This window comes from Anabas testudineus, chromosome 14 (assembly GCF_900324465.2).
Source record: "Anabas testudineus chromosome 14, fAnaTes1.2, whole genome shotgun sequence".
Taxonomy (NCBI): Eukaryota; Metazoa; Chordata; class Actinopteri; order Anabantiformes; family Anabantidae; genus Anabas; species Anabas testudineus.
Window position 1 is genome coordinate 7920207 of NC_046623.1, and position 23497 is coordinate 7943703.

General features: G+C 42.1%; 3 protein-coding genes across 4 annotated transcripts; 1 reads left to right on the forward strand and 2 right to left on the reverse strand.

The window, feature by feature from the left end:
* Window positions 1-303: 303 nt before the first annotated feature.
* Window positions 304-8707, reverse strand: gnb2 (guanine nucleotide binding protein (G protein), beta polypeptide 2). 2 transcript variants are annotated; one of them, XM_026370988.1, is made up of 10 exons: window positions 7784-8707; window positions 6019-6098; window positions 5862-5900; window positions 5376-5482; window positions 4808-4871; window positions 4392-4554; window positions 3425-3491; window positions 3133-3334; window positions 1942-2158; window positions 304-1480 (listed from the first exon to the last, which is right to left on the reverse strand). In XM_026370988.1, exons 2-10 carry the CDS (start codon window positions 6073-6075, stop codon window positions 1374-1376), a joined length of 1023 nt encoding a protein of 340 aa, XP_026226773.1. In that variant the 5' UTR covers window positions 6076-6098; window positions 7784-8707; the 3' UTR covers window positions 304-1373. The 2 variants fall into 2 exon arrangements, with proteins under 2 accessions (XP_026226773.1, XP_026226772.1); XM_026370987.1 differs by having other exon boundaries at window positions 6019-6101.
* A 477-nt stretch (window positions 8708-9184) lies between these two features.
* slc12a9 (solute carrier family 12 member 9) lies at window positions 9185-17401 on the forward strand. The gene is made up of 14 exons (XM_026370986.1): window positions 9185-9660; window positions 11295-11514; window positions 11618-11752; window positions 11874-12011; window positions 12101-12403; window positions 12534-12641; window positions 12980-13091; window positions 13201-13358; window positions 13439-13521; window positions 13606-13730; window positions 13963-14155; window positions 14252-14426; window positions 15151-15297; window positions 15405-17401. The coding sequence occupies exons 2-14, from the start codon at window positions 11310-11312 to the stop codon at window positions 16232-16234; spliced, it is 2712 nt and encodes a 903-aa protein (XP_026226771.1). The 5' UTR covers window positions 9185-9660; window positions 11295-11309; the 3' UTR covers window positions 16235-17401.
* Window positions 17402-17710: 309 nt separating this feature from the next.
* hsd20b2 (hydroxysteroid (20-beta) dehydrogenase 2) lies at window positions 17711-20832 on the reverse strand. Its single transcript, XM_026372513.1, has 11 exons — window positions 20663-20832; window positions 19778-19824; window positions 19611-19686; window positions 19404-19514; window positions 19184-19251; window positions 19004-19048; window positions 18844-18878; window positions 18664-18745; window positions 18501-18566; window positions 18089-18238; window positions 17711-17999 (listed from the first exon to the last, which is right to left on the reverse strand). Exons 1-11 carry the CDS (start codon window positions 20811-20813, stop codon window positions 17859-17861), a joined length of 972 nt encoding a protein of 323 aa, XP_026228298.1. The 5' UTR covers window positions 20814-20832; the 3' UTR covers window positions 17711-17858.
* Between the last annotated feature and the right edge of the window lie 2665 nt (window positions 20833-23497).

A 23497-nucleotide genomic window follows, 5' to 3' on the forward strand; every position in this document is an offset into this window, starting at 1 on the left:
AAATCCAAAGATCAACAAAGCAAACTATTTCTAAATGTCGGTCTTTACCAGACATTTGTTTAAAAATCTCTAAACAGAATTCCACTTTTTAATAGTAGCTCTTGTTTTGCAGCACGTTACAGTTTTTACTAAAATGTAATGTTCAGAAACTGCACCGATGGAATTTGAACAGAACTGCTCATTATAGGCCTGTGTGTTACTAATCACATGCAGAATCCAGCCAAACTGCATGAATACGCACTTAAATTTATATATGTTCCATTGTTTTGTGCTTTAGAAAAGAAAACACAATAACTGACAGGAGAGGAGGCTATTATTTATTATGTACAATTATACCATCATAATCTCCAGATAATACATTGACAAAGTCAAAATATGAATACTGGCTCCTGCTTTATTAAGATGTGTCTTATAATTCTTTAGATTTTCACCCACCCTCTCAATCTCAGATCTTTTTCAGTTAATTTAACTATCACTATCCTCTATTAACAGAGGATATCCTTAATAATATTTAAAGTGTATCTGAGGCACACAGGGAGAACATGAATAAAGGAAACGCTTTTTTAAAATTAAAAAAGGAACAAAACGCTCAGAACAGGTGTACTGTATTTGGGGGTACATTTCTATAAAAACAGTGATTATGTGATGTTTCGAACCAGATGAAAATCAGAGTTGGTATTTTCCTTGTACTCAGTCGACCGTCAGCCCTGCCTGTCTGCCAGTGATTTCTCTTCAGTGTTAATGGATTCATAATTCTCCTCTCCGACTCACATATTCATTGCAGATGTGTGGTGCCAAGACAAAAATCGTACAGAAAACTGTCTGAAGTGCATGTTGGACTTCATTGTAAACAAAGACAGAACTGTCAAATAATTTCTTCTCCCCTGCTTAACTCGAGGAGCAGTGTCTCTCAGGAAAAAGTGTGTGTCTGTGTTAGATGTGTTAAAAGGCTTCAGGTATTAGTGGCATGTGTTGTGTTCTTACTTGAGCAGCTCAAGATTCAGCCGTATTTTATCACATCCTGACATTTTCAGAATAAATATACTTATTTGTGTGTGTGTGTGTGTGTGCGTGCGCTTCAGGCTGAATCTTCTGCAACCTTAGTGCTGTGCACTTTAATCACCTGTATGTAGTGTGGGCCTATGTTCAGATCTTGTGTCATCCTGCATACTGTGTGTGTGTGTGTGTGTGTGTGTGTGTGTGTGTTGTGTAAACTCATACCTAAGTCATAATATATTATGTACAGTACAATGTTGTAGTTTGTCTTTTGAATCTTACATACAGTGGATATAGGGTGCAAACTGTGTCCCAACATCGGAGCCATGTCTGTCTGTCAGATGTGTGTTTGTGTGTTCGGTGCTTATGTGCGTGGCTCAGTTCCAGATCTTAAGGAAGCTGTCCCAGGACCCGGTGCACACCGCCATGCCATCGTCGGTCACACCCAGACAGCTCACGCGATTGTCATGGCCGGCCAGGACTCCTGCAGGAGACAAAAAACAAAGAAACGCTTGTTACTGGGTTTTGCTGCGCACAGAGCTCGGAAAGATCTGAAAAACCACACTGAGCACTGTGACCTGTTGTTTATCTGTAAACATAGATCTGGTGTGGTACAACAGCAGATCTGAAACTAAATATATTTAGTTTCACAAAGATTGTAACTGGAGAAAAGCAGCAAATCCTGTCAAATATAAGCAGATTTTTAAAAATAGAAATAGTTGCCTATTATTTTTCTGTCAAACGCTTACTACTTGCAGCTCTTGCACACAAACACACAGCTGTGATCATTGCTCTGTGAGAGAAACAACAAACTGTAAGCCAAATTGGAGCCAACAAATACTACAACAAAGACCTCTGATGCCTCATTAAGGTATCTCCATAACGAACATAAGCCTCACTGTGGCGTCACTCCAGTGCTCCGCTCTTTTCTCTTGTTGCACCCACCTGCTCTGTCTCCCTTCATGGCGTCCCAGATGTTGCAGTTGAAGTCGTCGTAGCCAGCCAGCAGCAAACGGCCAGAGCGTGAGAAAGCCACGGAGGTGATGCCACAGATGATGTTGTCGTGGCAGTACAGGCTGAGCTCCTGGTCTGCACGTAGGTCAAACAGCCTGCAGGTGGCGTCATCAGAGCCTGTGGCGAAGGCGCTGCCGTTGGGAAAGAACTGAGGAGAAGCAGGAAGTAAGGCCGAATAAAACTGTTACATTAAGACAGTCTTTACTAAGAAGGAGAAACAGATACAGATATACAGTAGGACAAGTACATGATTCAGAGCAGGAGATCAGCTTCTTATTTCTTATATGCTCCAATGTGTCATTTGCCACTGGTGTTTCTGCTCCCTGACTGACACAGATCAGATCAGATGTCTCACACTATCACATAACCTGTGTGATGCATGTATGTACACAGGAGGGTTATTTTGAGTTTTAACTTTTAAATAACAGATATTAGTGGACAGCAAATAATAAAATTGTTCCATCTCTGAGACTCTTTAGCTATTCTGGGTATATTTATTAACTGCTTATCATTAGCAACTTTAGAGACCATTAACAGAATACTACTGCTGGTATATTTAGCATATTTAGTACTACAATCAATTTTTGGCTTTATGCATATACAGTATGAGCTAAATATGTCTCTTTTACTTTCACCTGTACATAGAATCCTTTGCAATATAACCCAATTACTGATCATATTTTTTTAGGGATACCAGCACATCTGTCCAGGCCATTTTTCCCTTTCATCTTTTCTTATGTATTTTATTTCCTATTTTTTACTTTTGTCTGTCTTCAGTTATTTCCGAGATTATCGTGGGGTTCTCTTTTCATGGAAGACTAACAGCTAATTTGCCCACATTTGTAAATTATTGTGTCTTTCAAACCCGGTACCCGACTTGTACAATTCTGTTTTTGAAGACTTGACAAAGCTTCACAGCAGCTGTTTCTCCAGGCTGAGCAGTACTTGACACCTAACAACTGAACTGAACTGTACAGTTTTTGTATAAATAGATGGAGTACCCCTTTAAATTCTACCACAACAGATAATAATAAAAACACTGCATGAATAATACATACATAATACAAGTATTTTTAACTTGTAGTTTCGTTATGAGGTCACTCTGAGAATACTCATACTCACACAGATGGCGTTGATGTCCGACTCGTGACCTGTGAAGGTCTGCCGGCACATGCTGTCCCTGATGTCCCACAGTTTGACCGAGGCGTCGCAGGCCCCTGACACAAAGGTGCGGAGGTCGGGCGACAGGGACAGACTCATGACGTCACCGGTGTGGCCCGAGAAAACCGTGGTCTGCTGACTTGTCTCAATGTCCCACAGTGCACTGGCGAAGACAGCACATAGTTTAGAGGCCTATCAGCACGGGAGAAAACATTTGCACTGAACGTCTGTGTTTTGAACCCCTGTGGCTCACCATGTGGTGTCTCCTGAACTCGTGATGATTTGATTGTCATCAATGAAACGGCAACATGACAGGTAACCTGAGAAAACGGTACAGAGGTTTGGAGAGTTTCTGAATCAATGCAGAATGACATTAAATAAAGGTGAAATGTTTATTTAGATGTTTTGTACACTGGCATTTTTATTACTGAAACTACCTTCAGACTTAGAATTATGCAGCAAATAACTAATTATGGTAGAAACCCTCAAATCTAGCATCTTTTAGGAGAATTCTCATAGATTTTATTATTCTCCCTGTCACTTTTCTGCTGACTCTCAGGTCCAACACAGCCTATGGTGGACTGTGTGCAGAGAGAGAAAACCCAGTCAAAACATATATGCAGCGCTCGCCGCTGCTCATTGGGCTTATTGCTCTGAAGGCAGCACTGATGAAGAAACACATCTGTCAACTCAGAGCCTCTATAATCTGGATTTTAACTGTAACAGGATTTTGACACTGTTCAGAGGGATTTGAGTAAAAAGTCAAACTCAAGCTGTTAGAGTGAGGGCAGCATGTCCTCCCGGTCTCCAGTAAAATTACACAACTGCGTTGCAGATACATTCATATTAAGTTCAGGTATTTTTCGTAGGTAGTTTGTTTAATTTAATTGATTTTCACTTAATTTGTTTTGGCTCCATTCTAAAATCTATATCATGGACATTTCTATATACAGCAGCATAGTAGCTGCAGTGTCACAAATGTGTCTGTCACAGCCTCTCCGTTGATGTCTCTGCTCATTAAGACTGTGTTGCCCTGCAATTAATTAACCAAGTAAATGAAATCTTCATTGTTTAGAGGTTTGGGAACGGAGCTTTCTCCATGAGGCTGGGGACTGCTGCGCGCTTGCCTAAATCATCAGTTTGGCCCAGACGAAGAGTCAAACTGAACAACTGATAAATCTGATGTGCTGTATGTGGCCGGGAGTGCCACGTTCTCTCACCTGTATGGCCAGGTAGCTCCCTGCTGACCCTGACATTGCCTTCACGCGTCTTCAAGCAGTAGATGGAGCAGATGTTGTCAAGGCCTCCGCAGGCCACATAGTTCCCAGAAGGGGCGTATGCACAGGTCATCACCCAGGAGGAGCGCAGAGGGATTGCATGTATCTAGAGTACGGTAGTTGGTAGCAACAGAAATGTGACTTTTGGGGTAAAAGCAGACCCTTAATAAGATAATTAAAATAGAGCATTATTAACACTGGACAATCTAATGCTAATGCTAATGCCACTGTATATTCTAGACCTGGTCAGAGCAATGAATGCACTCCTAAAAACAAAAACGTCCAATTTAAATGAAAGACAAATGTTACCATTTGTCCAGTTAATGACCCAATGAGATTATTTATTTTGTTGATTTTACCTTGTTAGTGGTGTAGCTGTCCCAGATGATCAATTTTCCATCTTGTGAGGCACTAACCAGCAGCCTGTAAAGACATTCATATCAACACTTCATATCTTTTCTAGAACTAACTCTATATGCTAGGCATTCAGATATTTACTGCAATTTTCTGAAATATACATTTCAGAATACATGCATGTATGTGTGCAGTGTCCTCCAAACATGTTTTTAGAGACAATCAGAGATACATTTTAAGTTTTGCATCAGTTTTAGATTAAGATGTTTCACTTTGTGAATTTAACCAATGTCAAGTGTTACAGTCCAGTGCATTACAGGTTTTCACTGGATTATATCCAAACGTTATTTAATATTTCACATACATCCTTTTGAAAGAGTGGATTATGTAACATTGGTTTTATGACAGCGCCATTTGCATACATGTTTTCACGAGGCTCCAATCATACACACAATGATATGCTCTATGTTGTGGTGGCGCCAGACCAATTGATATAAGTTAGTAGGAAGTCTGTTGGTGCCAGTTCACAGGAAATTGCAACAATATCAGATGTTTGATAGAGCACAAACGTACCTGGAGTCAGAACCCCAGTGCATGGCGTAGATCTTGGCAAGGTGGCCACGGAGGGTGCGTCTTGTCCGCATCTGAATCCGCCCCACAGGATCCAGACCAGCAGTTATCTGATTAATAAGGAAAGGTTAAGCGAAGAAATAAGCTGAATTATAGCCGCTAAATTCATCTTTTTTATTGCTAACCAACCCTTTTCCCTCTTATAGTGTGTTATATACTGTTAAGTCCTACAGTGATGTCTCGTGAAACACAGCACAGGAACAGCTGTTTTTTTGTACCAAATCTTACATACATGTAAGAATTAATGTAAAAAGTGATTGCTGACTTATATAGTGTCACTGTTGATCTTTTAAGTTGAAATTTCTATAAAATATAAACATTTCATTGTCTCTCTTTCCAGACTGTATGCTACTGTATGCTATGCTGTTTCCAAACTGATAATCTATGTATCTTTTTGACCACCGTTGTTGACATTTATTCAAATCTTACCTGTGTCAGAGTTGAATCTCCACATGCTTTCCTGGCATCCTGGTGGACATGAAGTATAAGACGAAAAAAGAAAACAAAACATAAGACCAAAGGTAAATAAGGTAAACATGTCAGTCTCGCACTAAAGGTGAGAATTTGACTACAACATCTGACTTACTCTTATTTGGCTCCTAAGCTGCTCTGCCTCCTGACGAAGCTGCTCCAGCTCACTCATTTTGAATTTGTCCAAGCGGTCACCTGCTGGTTGGAGGACAACTTCAAACATCAGACTGGGATTTGCATAAAACACCACCTCAAAATGAATAAAACTGACTGATTGTGTATCTGTGGAGGCCCATAGGGATTGGCACAGTTTCATTCTTTTTAATCCAGTAATCCAGGACTCTACTTTCATCAAAAATGGATCAATGAAATAAAATAACTTACTTAAAATACTGCCTGTCCCTGATTTGAGGAAAGAAACAATATAATAAAAATGTGCATTTTAATCTGTAACATTTACTAAACCCACACGGTGAGAAAAAAAAAAAAACACTCATAATCTGTTTATGACTTTGCAACCATGCCTGGTTTAACTGAAGAGAATAATCTGTAATGACTAAGCTGCTACTGAGCAGCCGGTATAGCTACTGAGCAGCAGATACTGAGCACTCCCTTTACAGCACAGACCTGTTACACTGTGCACATACAGCTCATGTATCAAGTCTGCTGCATACGGTCATTTTTATTTGTCTCCTGCCATCTGAGTCACTGTGGTTCTTAAAAGAAATCAACATAACAGGTAAATATATCCAAGAACAGCAGGATATGTATCCTTTAGCTGTGGGCTAACTGAGGTCACACACACACTGTGCATCATATCATGCTTTTAGTAGGAAGCAGCATTTCCTGTTACTGATAGGAGCACAGTTACACATTCAAACTGCTTCCCAAACGTGGACGGGCCATTTGCATTTGTGAAGCAATGCAAATTCCCCCATCACAACAAGCATGCATGCAGTACACCCTGCAAGGAAGAGAAATGAGCCACAGTAGGTCACTGTTCCCTGGAGGAGAGGGTGCATTGGAAATCAAGCCTGAATGTGTTCAAGCAGATGCTCTAAGGGATGTTTTTATTTATTTATTTATTTAGATACCTGTGAGCATCAGCTGTAAAATGAGCAGATTTATGCAGAAGTCAGTGAACAGAGAGTAGAAGACACATTGTACAGCTTCCACCTGCACTGATGCATGGCCTTGTAGCAGACAAAAGGCTACCCCCTACAGGATGCTGCTGCTGAGGAGGAGGATGAGGGCTAAGTAAAGCGGAATATAGCATGTTCTCAGTGCCTGATCACTTGCTTGATAACACAAGGAGGCAGATATTCAAAGATGCCAACTTGACTGACCCCACCCTTTTTTGGATGCACATCTGATGTGCAACTGCACCATCACAGCACAGGCTACATCTGCAGCTGGAGAGGAGTGCAGAGCCCACACAGCCTCTGCACGTCTGACAGAACAAACGGGAATGTCAGAGGAGAGCTGCGTGTGGCTCTGGACGCATGCAATATAATAATAATTAAAAAAATAATAATAAAAAATAAAAAAAAAAAAAAAAAGCCGCAGCACAGAGATGTGGATGCCACATTTCCAGATCTGGGGTGATCTCTCTTCTATGGGATTTCACTTCACCGTCTGCAGCATTCAGAAACGCCCAGCGAGTTCAAATGAGACAGGGCCCCGTGGATGCAGGCTACGGCACAGATTGATCCGTGCCGAGTGGCTGACAGAGGCCCACCTCTCCGTTCACACACATGCGGATGTGGCTTAATGAATTTAGTCGAAATGATGTCATGAATAGGCACAACATCACCCAGCCATCTTACACTCAATCTGCTGGCCTACAGCTCCTGGCACAGCGCTTGATAATGGGTGGCTACCTGTTAATTCTCCCGATGATTTGGCCGTTTTCTTTTTTTTTTTTCCGCTGCACAAAGTGAAAGCGACGTCCTCCAAAGCCCGAGCAGGATCCGTCTATTTGTCCTCCCCCCCCACCCTTATTAAAAGAAAGGATCTACAGAGGTGATCCACTTGTGTGTCACGATGAGGTTAAATCCTTCAGTAAACAGGCAAACGGAGGAGGGATACACACGTTTCCATGTCTCTGCTTTGGTAGAAGTCCCCGAAAAAAAAAAAAAAAAGATGAAATCTGCTGCGGCTGTGTGCTCGTTTCCTTTCCAAAACGCGTTGCGCTTTATTTTTTTTACGCCCGACAAGTCAACAAGCTCATCTTTGTCCTCTGCGGGGTAAACTAACACGATTGGCCCCCAGCTCGGTCCCCGGCTGCATCAAGGATTGTCCATGCCACACCACCGAGCCCGTTTTACTCCGATTCTGCTTTTCGTGACGTTATCCTCGTTTCCTTCCTCCCTCCGGTTTCCTCCTCTCCTCCCTCTGCCGACACTTCATCAGGACCGCCGCCTCCGAGGCAGCGCCAGATGACGGAGTGGGATCTGCGAAGTGGCTCACACGGAAAAAAAAAAAAGAGACGAGCAATAAAAAAAAAAAAAACGGGCTGGAGGAAAGAGACCGAGCAGTCGGTGGACTGGGCTGTGTGGGTTGTCTTCCAGCACGGAGGGAGGCGCGGCCCTCGCCGTCACTTCTCCATGCGGTTCCTGTTTTTCTCTCTGTAGAGAATCATCACTCAGAGACGAGCTGCCAGATCAGATCAGGGTGAGCGATCACTGGCGGATCCTGAAACCCCGGCACGAAGCACGCTGCCACCACCACCACCACCACCACCACACCCATCTGTGAAATACTACACACAGCAGGCACCCTGCAGCTTCGGGCGCATGACGCCACAGCCTGCACGGACACGGTCACATTTCTCAAATATGATCTGATCGTGTGAAATGACAACGTTTAAGATGTTCATAGACTAATATGGTTTTATGACGTCACAGGGGTTATGGACACCATTCATGGGCAATTAACACAGGAGCAACGTGGGAAACATGAAGCCTCCTGTTATTTAACCTAAGATTTGTGTGTTAGTTTGTTGAGCTCATTGTGTGAGTATCTATGTAATAAATAAAGTTTGTGTGTTGTATACTAGACACCGGTCTGTTTGATGAATTAGAGTGTGTTTCAAACAGTTCTGCTGTGTTTTCCTGGAGCACATTTGGATGTAGGATGCTTCCCTCTGCATGCAATGAGAACACAGGGGGTCGATCTTTGCCACTATAGTGCCCCCTGGTGTGGGGACGTAGCCACGACAGTCCAGCCTACAGTCCACCAACTTTACATCAGCTCCAGATGCTCGTATGAGTCCAGTGTGTTTCTGTCATGTTGGTTTCTCGGTGCACACGGAGGACTAACGCGTGAAATCGCCTCGTTGGATTGTAACATCCACTTGGTTAAACCGGGTCAGGCCCGATTAGGGTGCAAATGAGAGGCGTGGTTAATTTGGAGGCGCTCGTATTCGTGGTGAGCAGCCCACCTCCTCTGGCAGTCACATGAGCGGCGTCTGCTGTCCCGTGACGCTGCGCAACAAATAACCGAGGGACGGGGCGCGTCACGGCCGCCGTGTTGTTATTATTGGGCTGCACATCTTTCACAGCATCCAACTCTCAGGACAGTTCGGCTTCTTCCACCGGCCTGTCGCTGCTACCCGGATCTGTCCACTGCACATCCGACCTGCCACCAGAAACACCTCGCCGAGACGCGCAGACACCGACAGGCTCGGCTGATCGCCTAAAGAGAGAGCTTCTCAAGCAGGAAGCGGAGGAAAGTGTCTCAGGGGAGGCTCAGAGAGGTAAGCTGCTGAATGACAGAGCAGGAGCAGCTCTTTAGTCTGGGGGGGGGGGGGGGGGGGGGGGGCGTTTTGTTTGCACCTGCGCAGCCACTTCATGACCGTGAGCCTCCAAACCCAAACACACGCTGTGGCGCACCACGTTTTTTCCACATTTGCTACTGAGCCAGATGTAAAGTTTTTAGGGCGCATTTGCTCCACCCTCGTGCTACGCATGTGTGAGGGAAACGGTGGTTTATTTTGGTAGCAAAGTGGTTTCCAAGGTAGGGGTCTGGGGACCCTCAGAGGGCCTCTTTCCTGGGGATCAGGTGGTCCGAATCCACATCAGGAGCATCAGTGCACCAGTCACAGCATCCTGCAGAGACCGAAAGGATAAATAGCGCGCTCAGCATCAGCAGGACAGGAAGTCAACCAAATTGGTTCTCACTGAATGTTCAACTTCCCTATTTAAAGACAAGTTACCCAAGAGCTGTATATTATGAGCAACTGTACTACAGTTCAGCCAGTGATAAAGGAGAAAAGCCTGTGAATCAAGAACACATCCATAAATCTGTCAGACTGGGCTAATTATCTTTATGATCTATCAGTCTGCAGTTGCCAGTCATTATCAATACTTGTGTAAATGCCAGTTTACCTTTTCCCAAGCCTCAAGGTTCAAATTGTCCAACCAGCACGACTCAAAGCACATTTATCATTTAAAACAGAAAAGCTGGAACCAGTGGCTGTTTTGGTGTCTTTGCTTGATAAATGCTGATTTATTCCCTGTCTAAAGATTTGTCAGTGAACAAGTTGTTTCAGTGTCCAAAGCTTGTGCAAAGAAAGAATCCGCAACTGGGTGTGGTCCATTAACAGATAGGATGTTATGTCTCTTACATGTCCCATCAAGCTTTGCTGTTTAAAACAGCCGTCCTAGTGAGGCTTTCCCACCATGTGATTCCTGAAGCTGGTAACTCACAGGAAGGGGCTGGGATCGAGGGAACTCGATAAGCAACAGCTTCACACGTGAAAACGGCGACGGTGAATGCTGAGGTTAGAGAAGAGAGAGCCACCCGTGCACAGAGGGGCTCGCTGCTCACCTCTTCTTACTTTAACAAGCATCTGTGAATCAGCTGACTGCAAATACCAGCCTGAGGCACGAGCAGCCTCTTTCATTAAGTAGAGTGAGTCACAAAGTTGACACACACTACAGGGTGTTTTATCTTTGCTGTGTGTCATAGTAAAAAGTCTTTCCTATGATTGGGTACAAAACAGAGGCAGGACAGTGATGGTTAAATAAACCAGGCCTCAAAGTCACCTGATGCTGCAGTGTAGCGGCGTCAAGTGACTGTGTGACGTGATTCCTGTAAAACCTGATGGAGTTCCTGTGCAAACTGAATCTGACTTCAGAATGGAAGTCACGTGTTCGTTAAATTTAAATATTTTCTGCTCTCAGTTACAACATACAACGTTCACGAGGGAACACACGATGAGCGACAGTTCACTTGATATCTTCATTTTTAGGAAGTGCTCGAGATGCATTGTTAGGTGTGGTGTTAGTGGTCATTCAGATCCACATGTGCAGTAGTCAGATAATATTTGAATATAACTAAAAATTCAGATTTCTTTTTTTAACCCTGTCCTCGTTGATTTTTCTGCAGCTCCTCTCAGCAGCCATGTCAAACGAACGCACACCTCTGATCACCTCCGGCGTGTGTGGTCTGTCTGTGGCCACAGTCGCGTGCGGCGCAGCGTCAGACACCACCCCTGACTCCGGCTCTGGGACTCCAACTAAAGGCCCCCGAAAACTGAACACGTTTTTCGGGGTGATGGTGCCGACCATCCTCTCTATGTTCAGCATTGTTCTGTTCCTGAGAACAGGTGAGCCGTGCACGTGTGAGCAGATGTGAAAACTCCTGTATATAAATAGCTTAACAGAGCCGTTGAGCTGTAGTGCCTCATACTGACACGCTCTCTCTTGCAGGGTTTGTGGTTGGTCACGCAGGGCTGTTACAGGGTCTCTTAATGGTAATTGTTGCTTACACCATTATATCTCTTACAATACTGTCCATCTGTGCCATTTCTACCAACGGTGCAATACAAGGCGGCGGAGCCTACTGTATCCTTACAGACCAAACCAATTTGCAAGATGCTTCTTTTGTTTGTTATTGAGTGTTTGCAGATGATGCAGCTGTTTCACATATTTAATTGAAACATCAACCTTAACTCAATTCGACCAGACATGATAAGTCGGTCTTTGGGTCCAGAGTTTGGAGGAAGTATTGGTCTGATGTTCTTCCTGGCCAAAGTGTTTGCATGTGGAGAATATGTCCTTGGTCTTGTGGAGGCCATACTTGATGTGTTTGGTTCAGATCCTGGTAAGTTTTCCGTTGGCTTCTTTCTCTTGATAACGCACCTCCTTACATCATGTGATGCACACCCTACTGGCTGTTCTCCTTCGTTTTAGAGTCGTCTGTGTCGGAGGGAGTGCGGGTGCTTCCTCAGGGTTACTGGTACACTGTGCTGTACTCCTCAGTAATCCTTCTTCTCTGTCTGCTTGTGTGTCTGGTGGGCGCCCACATCTATTCCCGCACCGCCTTCGTCATTTTGCTGGTGGTCACCGTATCCTTGCTGACCATCTTCATCAGTTTTGTGGCCGTCAAACCACGAGACTTTATCATCACCCACCAGGGACCTGGCAACCAAACCCTCCGCTACAACACCAGCTATACAGGTTTCAGCGCCAGCACACTGAGGAACAACCTGGGCTGTGAGTATTAATGGGACAGGAGGTTTACATTAGTGGGGATATGAAAGTACATTCACAAGCAAGCATGACGCCTCTAATTATAGGCGCATCTATTCAAAGTTTTACTTTTATTCCTCATTTTTCTCTGCAGCTGGTTACTCTTTGGACTACAGCACCAACTCTGTCATGTCTTTTGCCACTGTGTTTGCCGTCATGTTCACCAGTTGCACCGGCATCATGGCTGGAGCCAACATGTCAGGTTAATGTTTGTTGTCATAACACTACACTTTACAGTAAAAGGTGTCCTTATTAGTACAGTATATCTGTTTAAGTACTGTAAGAAATGTTTTTAGGTACTTGGCTTTTACTTCAGTATTTTTATTTTATGCTACAAAATCTGCTTTACGACACCATTTTTATTTCCAACATCAGTGGTTAATATTGTATTTTTTACTCACTGCGTCTATTTCCTAACTAAGTATATTTAGTTGATGGACTTAAGAAAGAAACATATCACAGTTCAGTCAGTGTGTGTAGTACAAGAAGCTATGACGAGGCACCGCCTGATCTTTGCTCTTGCTCCACATGTCTCTGAAGGGGAGCTGAAGACTCCAAGTGTTTCCATCCCTAAAGGCACCATCGTCGCCGTCATTTACACTTTCACAGTTTACGTCCTCCTCTTCATCCTGGTCAGCGCCACATGTGACAGGTCTGAAATGACCCATAACAGTGTTTCTCGTATGTATATTCATGAACCATCAGCATTCAGATGGGGAGTTGTAGTGATGACGCAGATGTCTTTCACTTGTGTCTCTTAGGACCCTGTTGATTCAGGATTATGGGTTCTTCCAGAAAATTAACATCTGGTCACCATTCGTCACTATCGGGATATACTGTGCTTCACTGTCAGCTGCAATGTGCGCTATGATTGGAGCATCTCGTATCCTCCACGCTCTCGCTCTGGATCACCTCTTTGGTAATGTTCGACATGTTTACTGTACGTTCTTTGTGCCTTTATTTGAGTTGATTCCTAAGAGATGCTTGTGTCCCAAACAGGTTTGCCATTAGCCCCTGCTGCAATCACGTCCAGCTCGGGTAATCCATGGGTGGCAGTGCTGTACACGTGGGGACTGGCACAGGTGAGTCTTGGTTCTGCGTTGTAAAGCATCTCTTCTCAGAATTTCAAGCAGTGTCTTAAACTGTTTGGTGTTTCTGTGTTTCAGTGTGTGGTGTTTGCAGGCCAGCTCAATGCAGTAGCAGGTCTGGTCACTGTATTCTACTTGCTTGCCTACGCTGCGGTCGACTTGGCCTGTTTGGCTCTCGAGTGGGCGTCAGCACCAAATTTCAGGTAACGAAAGAACAGTGACTTTTAAAAGGAAACATTTGAAATGATGTTTGTAGTGAAGTAGGAATTTCAGTCAGGCTGAATTGAGTTGAACAAAGATTCACATTTAATAACTATAAATCGATTGTTTAATATCAACACATACAGTGTAGTAGTAGTACTAGTGCCGTGTAATCTGCAGCTCTTCTGGTTATAGATGAATTGTTTATCAGTCCTGTCTTTGTGTATTTAACAGACCAACCTTCCAGCTGTTCTCCTGGCACACCTGCCTTCTCGGGATTCTGAGCTGTTTAGTCATGATGTTCGTCATTAACCCCGTGTACTCCTCGGGCAGCATCGTCCTCCTGTTACTGCTGCTGCTCTTCCTCCACTACAGATCAGCTACCAGCAGCTGGGGCTACATCAGCCAGGCGCTCATATTCCACCAGGTATGTGAACCCTCGCAGAGACAAGCACACATTAAATCCAACATGCAGAACATTTCTGTCCATAATGCTGTTTTCCTCGTCTTCATCGTGGTTTAGGTGCGGAAGTATCTGCTGATGCTGGACGTGAGGAAAGACCATGTGAAGTTCTGGAGGCCACAGGTGCTGTTAATGGTGGCCAACCCTCGTTCTTCCTGTCAGCTCATCCTGTTTGTGAACCAGCTGAAGAAGGGAGGACTGTATGTGCTCGGCCACGTGCAGCTGGGAGATCTGGGTAATGCCCTGTGGATGGTCTGTGCAGCTAACTGTAAATTACATTATTCTTGTCTTTGAAAAGATTTCCTGCATGATTTCAACCCCCACTGAGGCAAGAATAACTAGTTTACATCCTTTGCTAATTACTGCAGACAAAATGTAATCACTGTCTTCCTCTATACCCAGAGTATTTGTCTAAACTGTATGTTTAGTAACCAAATCTAATCCCCGTTGGTGCTGTTACTGATGTACTGAGGGCCATGTTATTATTTTATGTTACTCAGTATGAAGGTAAATGGACAGGTTGAGCAGGAAATGTTAGTATAGCTTGTGTCTCCTTGACATTATTTACCAGCTCTGAATAACCAACCCAAATGTCCCAGACACTACTGTGGGAAAACTACCTTCTGGGCTTTTTACTTTCCTTCTGCTACTTCATTTACAAAATGTTCTCTGAACCTCTACAGTATCAGATCAGCCTTCTCTGAATTGAGACAAATATCTGATTCATAGTTATATATGCAGTATATTTACCTAATTGAATGGGGGGGGGGGATACATTGTCTTTTTTTGGTATGACGGACCTCAACGATTCTTTCACTTAAACTTATAGGTTGCTTCTCTGCCCTCTAGTGGAAGTTAGGCGATATTACAATGTCTGTACTTGTCTGTTTTCCACAGTACTACAGAACTGTGAAAAGCGGTTTCTGTTTTCTGTTCCTTCTGCCTGTTCTGTGTTTTAGACGCCCTGCCATCAGACCCCGTCCAGCAGCAGTATAACTTCTGGTTGAGCCTAGTTGATAAACTCGGGGTTAAGGCCTTTGTAGACTTGACATTGTCTCCTTCTGTGCGACAGGGAACGCAGCATCTGCTGCGTATCACAGGCCTGGGTAAGCTCTAAGTTCTGTAACTCTCATCATGCTACATACAGTACACATTCACTTTATCTGCACTTGGTTAATCTTGCGTACTGTGCTTTTCTTTTTCCCTCTGCAAGGTGGCATGAAGCCCAACACATTGATTTTAGGTTTCTATGACAGCTGCACTCCTGAGGACTTCTTTCTACAGGACACTGCATTCTGTGACTCATCAATAGAGCAAAGTAGTGAGGGTGAATATAATTTCGGGGTTGACTTGCCTTCATTACAGGCCCACTTCCCACCAGTACGACACGTTGAGAGCCCACGCTGGCTATCACCAGAGGAGTATGTTGGGATCATTTCCGATGCCCTTAAAATGAACAAGAATGTGTGTCTTGGCCGCTATTTCTTCCAGTTAGAGGGGGAAGGTAAAGATAGTAAGGTTGATGGATCAGAGCGGACTATAGATGTGTGGCCTCTCAACCTGCTCCAGCCAAGCAGCAGTGATTATGAGGACGTGTGCAGCCTCTTTCTGCTACAGATGGCCTGTGTACTCAACATGTCCAGCAAATGGCGCCACGCAAAAATGAGAATCTTTCTGAATGTGGAGACCGAGTCCAACGACCAGGGCTGGGTGGTGAATGAAGAGACTTTTCGTGAGTTGCTGAGGAAGCTGAGGATCAGGGCGTCGATAAAGATTGTGCCGTGGGACTCTGTGCTGCAGCACCACACTAAGCCAAATGGGGAGCCAACACAAGCTCTGTCTGAAGACTTCTTGTCCGCGGTGAACTGTATGTTGATGGAGCACAGCTCTCAAGCTGCTGTTCGCTTTCTGTATTTACCTCGACCTCCTGCTCATCACAGCCAAGCACAGCAGTACATAACTCAGCTAGAGGCAGTGACCAATAGTTTAGGACCAACGCTGCTGATTCATGGCGTAACGCCAGTCACATACACAGACCTCTGAGCATGCAGGGGTTTTGTTCTCGTGTTGCTATTTAATTCTTCTAAGTCTTATACTACTGCTACTTATTTAAGTGCAAGTTTGCTCTGATTACATGTAAATCAACACATAATTTATTGGAAAGTGGATGCTAATGCAGTTGTATCACTGGCTACTGTACGTTCACCTAATGCAGGTTTGTTGTCCACTTACTGCAGCTTAGAAAAGGACCACAGTCAAATGCATATGTAAAACATGGCACTGATCCTGTCATGTTTTATGATGGAATATCCTCTTATCAACATTAGGTTTAGGTCTGTTTTTTCACATGACACAGGAAATGACATGTGGAGAAGAACATGAGTGCAACGGGTTGTCTAGGACCTGAAAACTATTTATAATTTCAGGGATGGAATTATGACTATGGCATTTGTGATAACAAATAACCATAGCAAGAACTTATCTCACTGTTCACTTTCTATATGTATGTGTTTAATATTAATAATTGTTTTTTTTTCTGTTTGCGACGTTTCTGCTGCATGCTGGACCAAGTGGTTCAACGTCGTTTGTTCCTGATAACTGGATTGAATTCTGCTTTTTGTTTTCCGCGCACTTAACACAAAGATGTTTTCTTTTGCTGGTAAATGTGTGTGCGTGTGTGTCTGGTTTTCAGAAAGGGAAGCATTTTGTACACATGACCTCGTCTAAGCATTTTTTTGCTGTTGCCTTTAAAAAGAGTATTGTGTCTTCAAAATGCAGATTGTTCAAATAAACAAAGAAGAGTTCCACTAATGGTGACTTTCCAGGTACTAAAACAGGCAGGCCTAATATGTTTTCTGAAACAAGGATGATGTAGACAGAGCTTGAAACCAGACCAAATTGTTACATCACCATAATTCACCACATTTACAACACGCTGAATCAAATGTTCCTGCTTTTTTGTGATGTTTTGTTTTATAACAAATGAAACTGCATAAATTGCCAAAGTATCCTTCACCAAAGTTGCTGGAGTTTTGTTTAATGATCAGCAAGGAAACCTAAAAGGACTGATTCCTGTATGCTAATGATCATTAGTGAAGATGTACCTGTTAACCTGGTCTTTATCACTGTAGCATTAAATATAAGCCAAATGCACTGTATATTGTTATCTTTGTAAGTAATAAGGTAAATTAAAGTATAATTGTGTCAGTTTATCTGTGTTGTGTAATCATTTAAATAATATAATTAGTAGCTCTTGCATGGATTTGAAGTCGTAGTTCAAGTCTATGTATGTAAATGGCATAAGAGATCAGTCTGCTTTCCTTTTATTAAAGGATCTCTCTATTTCAGTTTCAGTTCAGTTTAGATATACACAGGAAGGAAGTTTAAATCAGCAAAGTTAGCATTTAATGTATTGTGAATCAAGCTGTTGAACATGTTCGCCCCATTGAAATCTTACTGCAATAAAATAAATATTTGTATTTACATGTAAATTTCAAGCTTTTTACAATATAGCAGGAACCCTGCTGTGATATTACTCATATTTTATGTATCTGAAGTAGACCCACAGTGAAAATAGTCAATTACAGTACTGTGAAATTCAACATTCATGTCAATAACCTTCATTCATTTGGTGAACCTAAGTTTCAGTGCAGATGCAGACAAATGATTACTCTTCTTTTTCTCTGAACTTATCATTTTCCTCAGAGCCTATTTCATGTTTACTTATTTCTGCAAAGTTTTGTAGCTTTTCAATGAGAAAGGACGACATACGGATCTGATCTGGCAGGAGTACAGTGAGAACCATGCTCTGTAGGACAAGAGAAAAGAGGATGAGATGTTACAAAGATATTGCAGCAATTGACAGTGAGACTGCGTTGAGTGTCTACCATCTCTGACCTGGAGGGCGTGGGACAGGCAGCCGCTGGTGTAGCTGGAGTATCCCACAGTGTTCAAAGCTTCACGGACGTACCCTGACGTACTCTTCACAAGGCAGTTGACTTTCATGTTTTTTGTCATGTTGGTTGACACCATGAAGGGGGCCACACACTGAGGAAACATTACATGTTGGTTAAACTGTGGGTGTATAAGATGCAGTCAGTGAGGACAGCATGAGAAAAAGGTTCATGTTATTAAGCATTACATAAGATTACATTACATTGAAACACACTAAATAAATAAATGTAGTCTGAAACAGATCAACCTTCTGAAGAATCTGAGATTTAGACAAGTATATTTAAATCACGTATATAGAAAATATTTCAGTCACAACTGAGCTCCCGGTCTGAGTGTTAGTGTGAGTATGATTTACCTGAACAGTAATTCCCTTTGACTTGTACTCAGCATGCAGACACTGAGAGAAATACGTTACAAAAATCTGAAATAAGGAAGTCAAAGTCAGACACGTTTGTCTCATGAGTGTGTTTGAATGAATACATACATATAAATAACAGAGTAGATGGCAGAGAAAGTACCTTAGAGGCACAATAGAGGGACAATAAAGGTTGTGGATGGATGCCCACTTGAGAGGAGATATTAATGATGAGCCCTGTCCCTCTGTGGAGATGGAAGACAAACAAAAATAAATTAGTCCTGCGCTCTTTCATATCTCCCATGCACTGTAGACCTCTGCATGTTTGTTTGTGTGACAATACCTCTCAACCATGCCTGGAAGAACCATCCTGGTCATCTGATAATAGAAATAATCATCATCAACAAATGAAGTCAGCAAAAATAAAACCGTGTTCAGACATTAAAAACAAACACACAGCCATGCAGGAAGTATGAAGTATTTCCATGCATACAGTTTCTTACCTGAGGGACAGACAATATGTTGCAGTTGATAACCTGAGTGATTTTCTGGTCAGAATAAGCACACGAGGGCAAAATATGTGAATTAAAGATATCATAATATCATCTTTGATCAGAGGTAGAAAAAAGTAATTATCCAATGCATTTTTTTAGAGAAAATTATGTTTATTATGCAAAACGTACCTGGTCTGCATCTGGTATTTCCAGAAAATAAGCAAAATGATCAGAATAGGTCATTCCTACATTGTTAACTGTATGGGTCGGGCATAAACAAGAATATTGGTTAGACATCACATCAGTCTTTAATGATCAAGCTGATGTATTTCAGGTCAAGTACTTTTGTACGAGGTTTCTGATTTTAATTTAAATTATTTTATTTATGTAAAACTGATTTTCCTGTTACCCAGAATTCCAATATCCAGGCTTTGAAGCTCTTTGGCTATAGTGGGGTAAATACTGTGGCCGTCTGTGAAGTCCGCTTGGATGGTACAAGTCTTTTGTCCGTACTGATCCTCTGATGGAGACAATGAATATTATTTTATATATATATTATTATTATTAATTATTATTAAGAGTGAAACAATACCATCATAATTTTCAGTTGACTCACCGATTTCTTTGGCAACCTTTTGAAGCTTATCACCACATCGGCTAATCAAAACAACATCCAGACCTCTCCGTGCTAGCTAGAGGAACATATACAGACAAACTAGTTTGGTCATGACCCAAATTGAAAGACTGAATCTAAAAATCATTTTGTTACATATAGAAGCTCACCTCACTGGCATAAGCTTTACCAATTCCAGATGTGGCACCCGTGACAACTGCACAAACGAGAAAGCACAGAAAAATGTCACAGGAATCAGGTTTACATTTGTTTTAGAATTATTAAAACATTTGTTTGTTTCATGCAGTTGGAGGTTTACAGATGCAGATTTGAGTTTCTGGAATGGTTAAAAAATGTTTAGTTATAGTTTCATAGTAAAGCAAGAACTGTGTAGTCTGAATTATACTAGAAAATAGTACCTGATACTATTTGTGGTTCAGACCCTGGTTTTACAGAAACCCAAGACCAGCAGACCAGTTTCTGTTCCTCTTTACAGAATTATATTATAGTAGTTTGTTTTTACCTGGAAATGTGTTATAAATGTTGAAAACTACTACTAGAAAATTGAATAGAAATTGCAGCTGATGTGTCTGGAGAGGCAATGAGGCGGAAATCTCCCTTCATGAAAGAATGTCAACAGCTTATCGAGTCTCTTATCAAAAAGACTTCGCGGAAAGGAAGTCTGGTTGGTGCTGCTTCAGATGAAAGTTATTGTAATAAAAAATACGAATATTTCCACATTTCTCCTTCCTGCAGTGGAATAACTTGTTCCCTTCTGTTTCAGCTTAACCACAGACCTTTATTCCTATTATACCTGTGGCAGAACCACACATGTACACACACACACACACAGACACACACACACACACACACACACACACACACACACACACACACACACACACACACGGTCAGTGAAAATAGTTTTAGCTTTGATTTAATTATGTCTTATCAACGTTTTAAGTACTACACACTTTGACATTGTCAACATTCTTTATTACAAAACCATCCTCTTATAGTACACAAAACATATTTTCTTTCTTTTTCTTTCTTACCTGCCCATTGCCCATATCGCCTTAAATCCACTTTCCAGATCTCTGACACAAAATACTCTTGGAGTCCATACCAACATGTCCACAATAGTTTTAGCAGGTAGAAAACAACGATAACCCCCCCAGTGATGGTCAGTACATCAGTGAATGACATTTTGCAGCAGAGGTCCCGAACAAACAGGATTCCGTTTTGGCACGATGCTCAAATATTTAAATGTCGGTTAATCCAAATTTTACATTCGAGGGAACAAATTTTATGTACTGTGCTCCTCCCACACCGCCCCGCCCCTCCTTCTCTGCTGCTGTCATGAAAAATGAGCTGGGCAGACACCCCAGATCCAACTTTAAGCTATCAACTGCCTGCAGACTGAGATGATGGGACTGATATGACTTTTGAACTCACAAAGATAAAGCACACCGAAAAGGTCAAACAAATAAAGATCTACTCATGAGAAAATTTGAAAGTCTGAGCCCTACGCTTTTTTATTTGCAGGTTATCTGTGCGTAGATAAACAGGCCTGTAAAAACCAAAGCAACTTTTAGCCCCTAGTTTAGCTTAAGCACTAAATAAAACTTTAAATAATTCAACATAATAGTGTCCTTCAATAAATCTTCTCTGGCTAATACATATCCTCATCTTTCAAACACAGCGCTATCTTTGTAACGTATATATAAATATGCACATATCACAGACCTTCTGCTATAAAATTGTCTGATATATCCCTAATGACATCACTATGACATCATTTGCATCGCTGTGTCACATTTTTAAGGGCTTACACAAAGCTTCTACCATACTTCACACAAATGTTTTCTCAGTCCGAGTAGTACTATTCATGACTGATTTGATTTGTCACGAAAGCTGTAGTGTAGCGTAATGTCCCTTTAAACACACTGTGGGACATACAGGGAGTCACAACAGCACATTTAGTAAAAAAAACCTGTCCTCATTACGCGGGTAGTGCTTGCATCTAATCGCAAAAGCCCAAATCTATGACTCCTCAAGGAGCTTGCAGAGGAGATAAAAACAAGAACAAATTTGTGCTCATGACATAATTTCTGACAGCTGATAAGTCTTTGCTGCAGCTACAATCTGTCAGCAGAAACAGTCCCAGCCGTTTATGTAAAACCCACGTCTCTACGTGGATAAACTTTAAATGCACCAGATTAAATGTCTGAATGATAATATTTGTGATAGTCTAGGAATTACAGTTGCACGTGCATATACAGCCCTATGATTCAAGTCATAAGAAGAAGCTGCTTATCAGCTAAAAGATAACAACTTTATTTTATTTCTCCACTCGTAGTGGTTCATTGTGGAAGCTTAATTGGAACTGCAATTACATTCAAACCTTTTCCTTGAAGTTAAACTTATTTAATTTTGAATCCCCAGAAGCTTTTATTTTCTTTACTTGAACATTGTTTGGATGAAATAGAAACAACTACTGCTGCATACTTTAGTTTTAGGTGTAATAAACTGCCCATGCGTAAAGTCTATTTGAAGTATCTGACTTTATGGCACCATTGTGAACCTCCAGAGGGCACTGCAGACCCCTCACAGGTCACAGCTGGACTTGGATTTGACAGAGAGATACTATAAATGATGGTGGGAGAGCTGCTCTGTCTCTGAGACTTAATAATTTGTAACTGTAATTTACACGTGGGACTGGTACATAATGAGGCCCTTAATGTCCCTGCTGGAGGTTCAGAGGTAAAAGTTCTGGTGATGTGTTAGTGACTCTCCTGTTTATTTATTTACTTGTGTGTGATGGTATTAATGTTATTTCTCTAGTCATGTATAGAAATAGGAATCATGTATAAGGTTTCTTTAACTGCAGTTCTCAGGCCTGTATCTGAGAACTGTGGTGGGAGGTTCCCTATTACCTAACACTGATTTAAGATAACGCTGCTCTTAAATGCTTCTCAAGGAAGATTCCCTGTTTTTTCTATAGGAAAACAAACTGTGTGATGTCACTGTGAGAGGCGGCCAAATTCATTCACGTGATCAGTTAAGTGGGGTCATCTAGGAGGTGAATGTCTAAACTTTGTCTAAGCTTCTCTGTTGCTTCCCAAAAGGGTTTTTACGCAGCATTTGATTAATTATTGGTGACAAATACTGTGAATCTTACTGTGAGATTTTTCAGATTTTTTTGTCCTGACAGCTGTATTCCACCATAATCAACAATAAATCATTAAATTACATGACAGAGAAGAAACATGTCATCAATAGGCATTAAAATATAATTAACATCTAGTATATTTAGTTAAGGAAATTCTGCTCAACAACTTATTGGTCAAATCTCACATTTTCCAACAAATACCACCTGAACTAATTAAAGAAACACATTTTTTAGACATGACTGTGGTTGCTGATTTATGCTAAAGGTGCACAACACTTAGGGCTAACAATAATGAACAAATCACAGGTCACAAGTGCTGATATCCTCCTGTGAGTATTGCGGCTCACCGAGCTGACTGTATATCTGACCTTGCTTCGAAGTGAGCTCTGTCAGTGCTGTTAGTCATGTCACTAAGAGGCTTGCAGGCAGCAGATCAGTTTAGCACAGCCTCGCCTGACTAATCTGATTACTACAACAAGGCTGCTATCAATGTGCAAGGCAGGACAAACAAGAACAAACACATCCTCTCACTTCGCCATATAGGAGACCACCTTGATGTTCAGAAGTCTCTGCAGAGCTCGCTGAAACATTGGGGAGCATCTTTGTATCAAAGCTCTTTTGTGTTTTTGCTTGTTGTGCTTATGTGTTGAGTCGCCCCCCCCCCACCCCCCAAAGGCTTAAAATCCAGCTGTAGAGCTGCCGTGAACTGTACGGTACA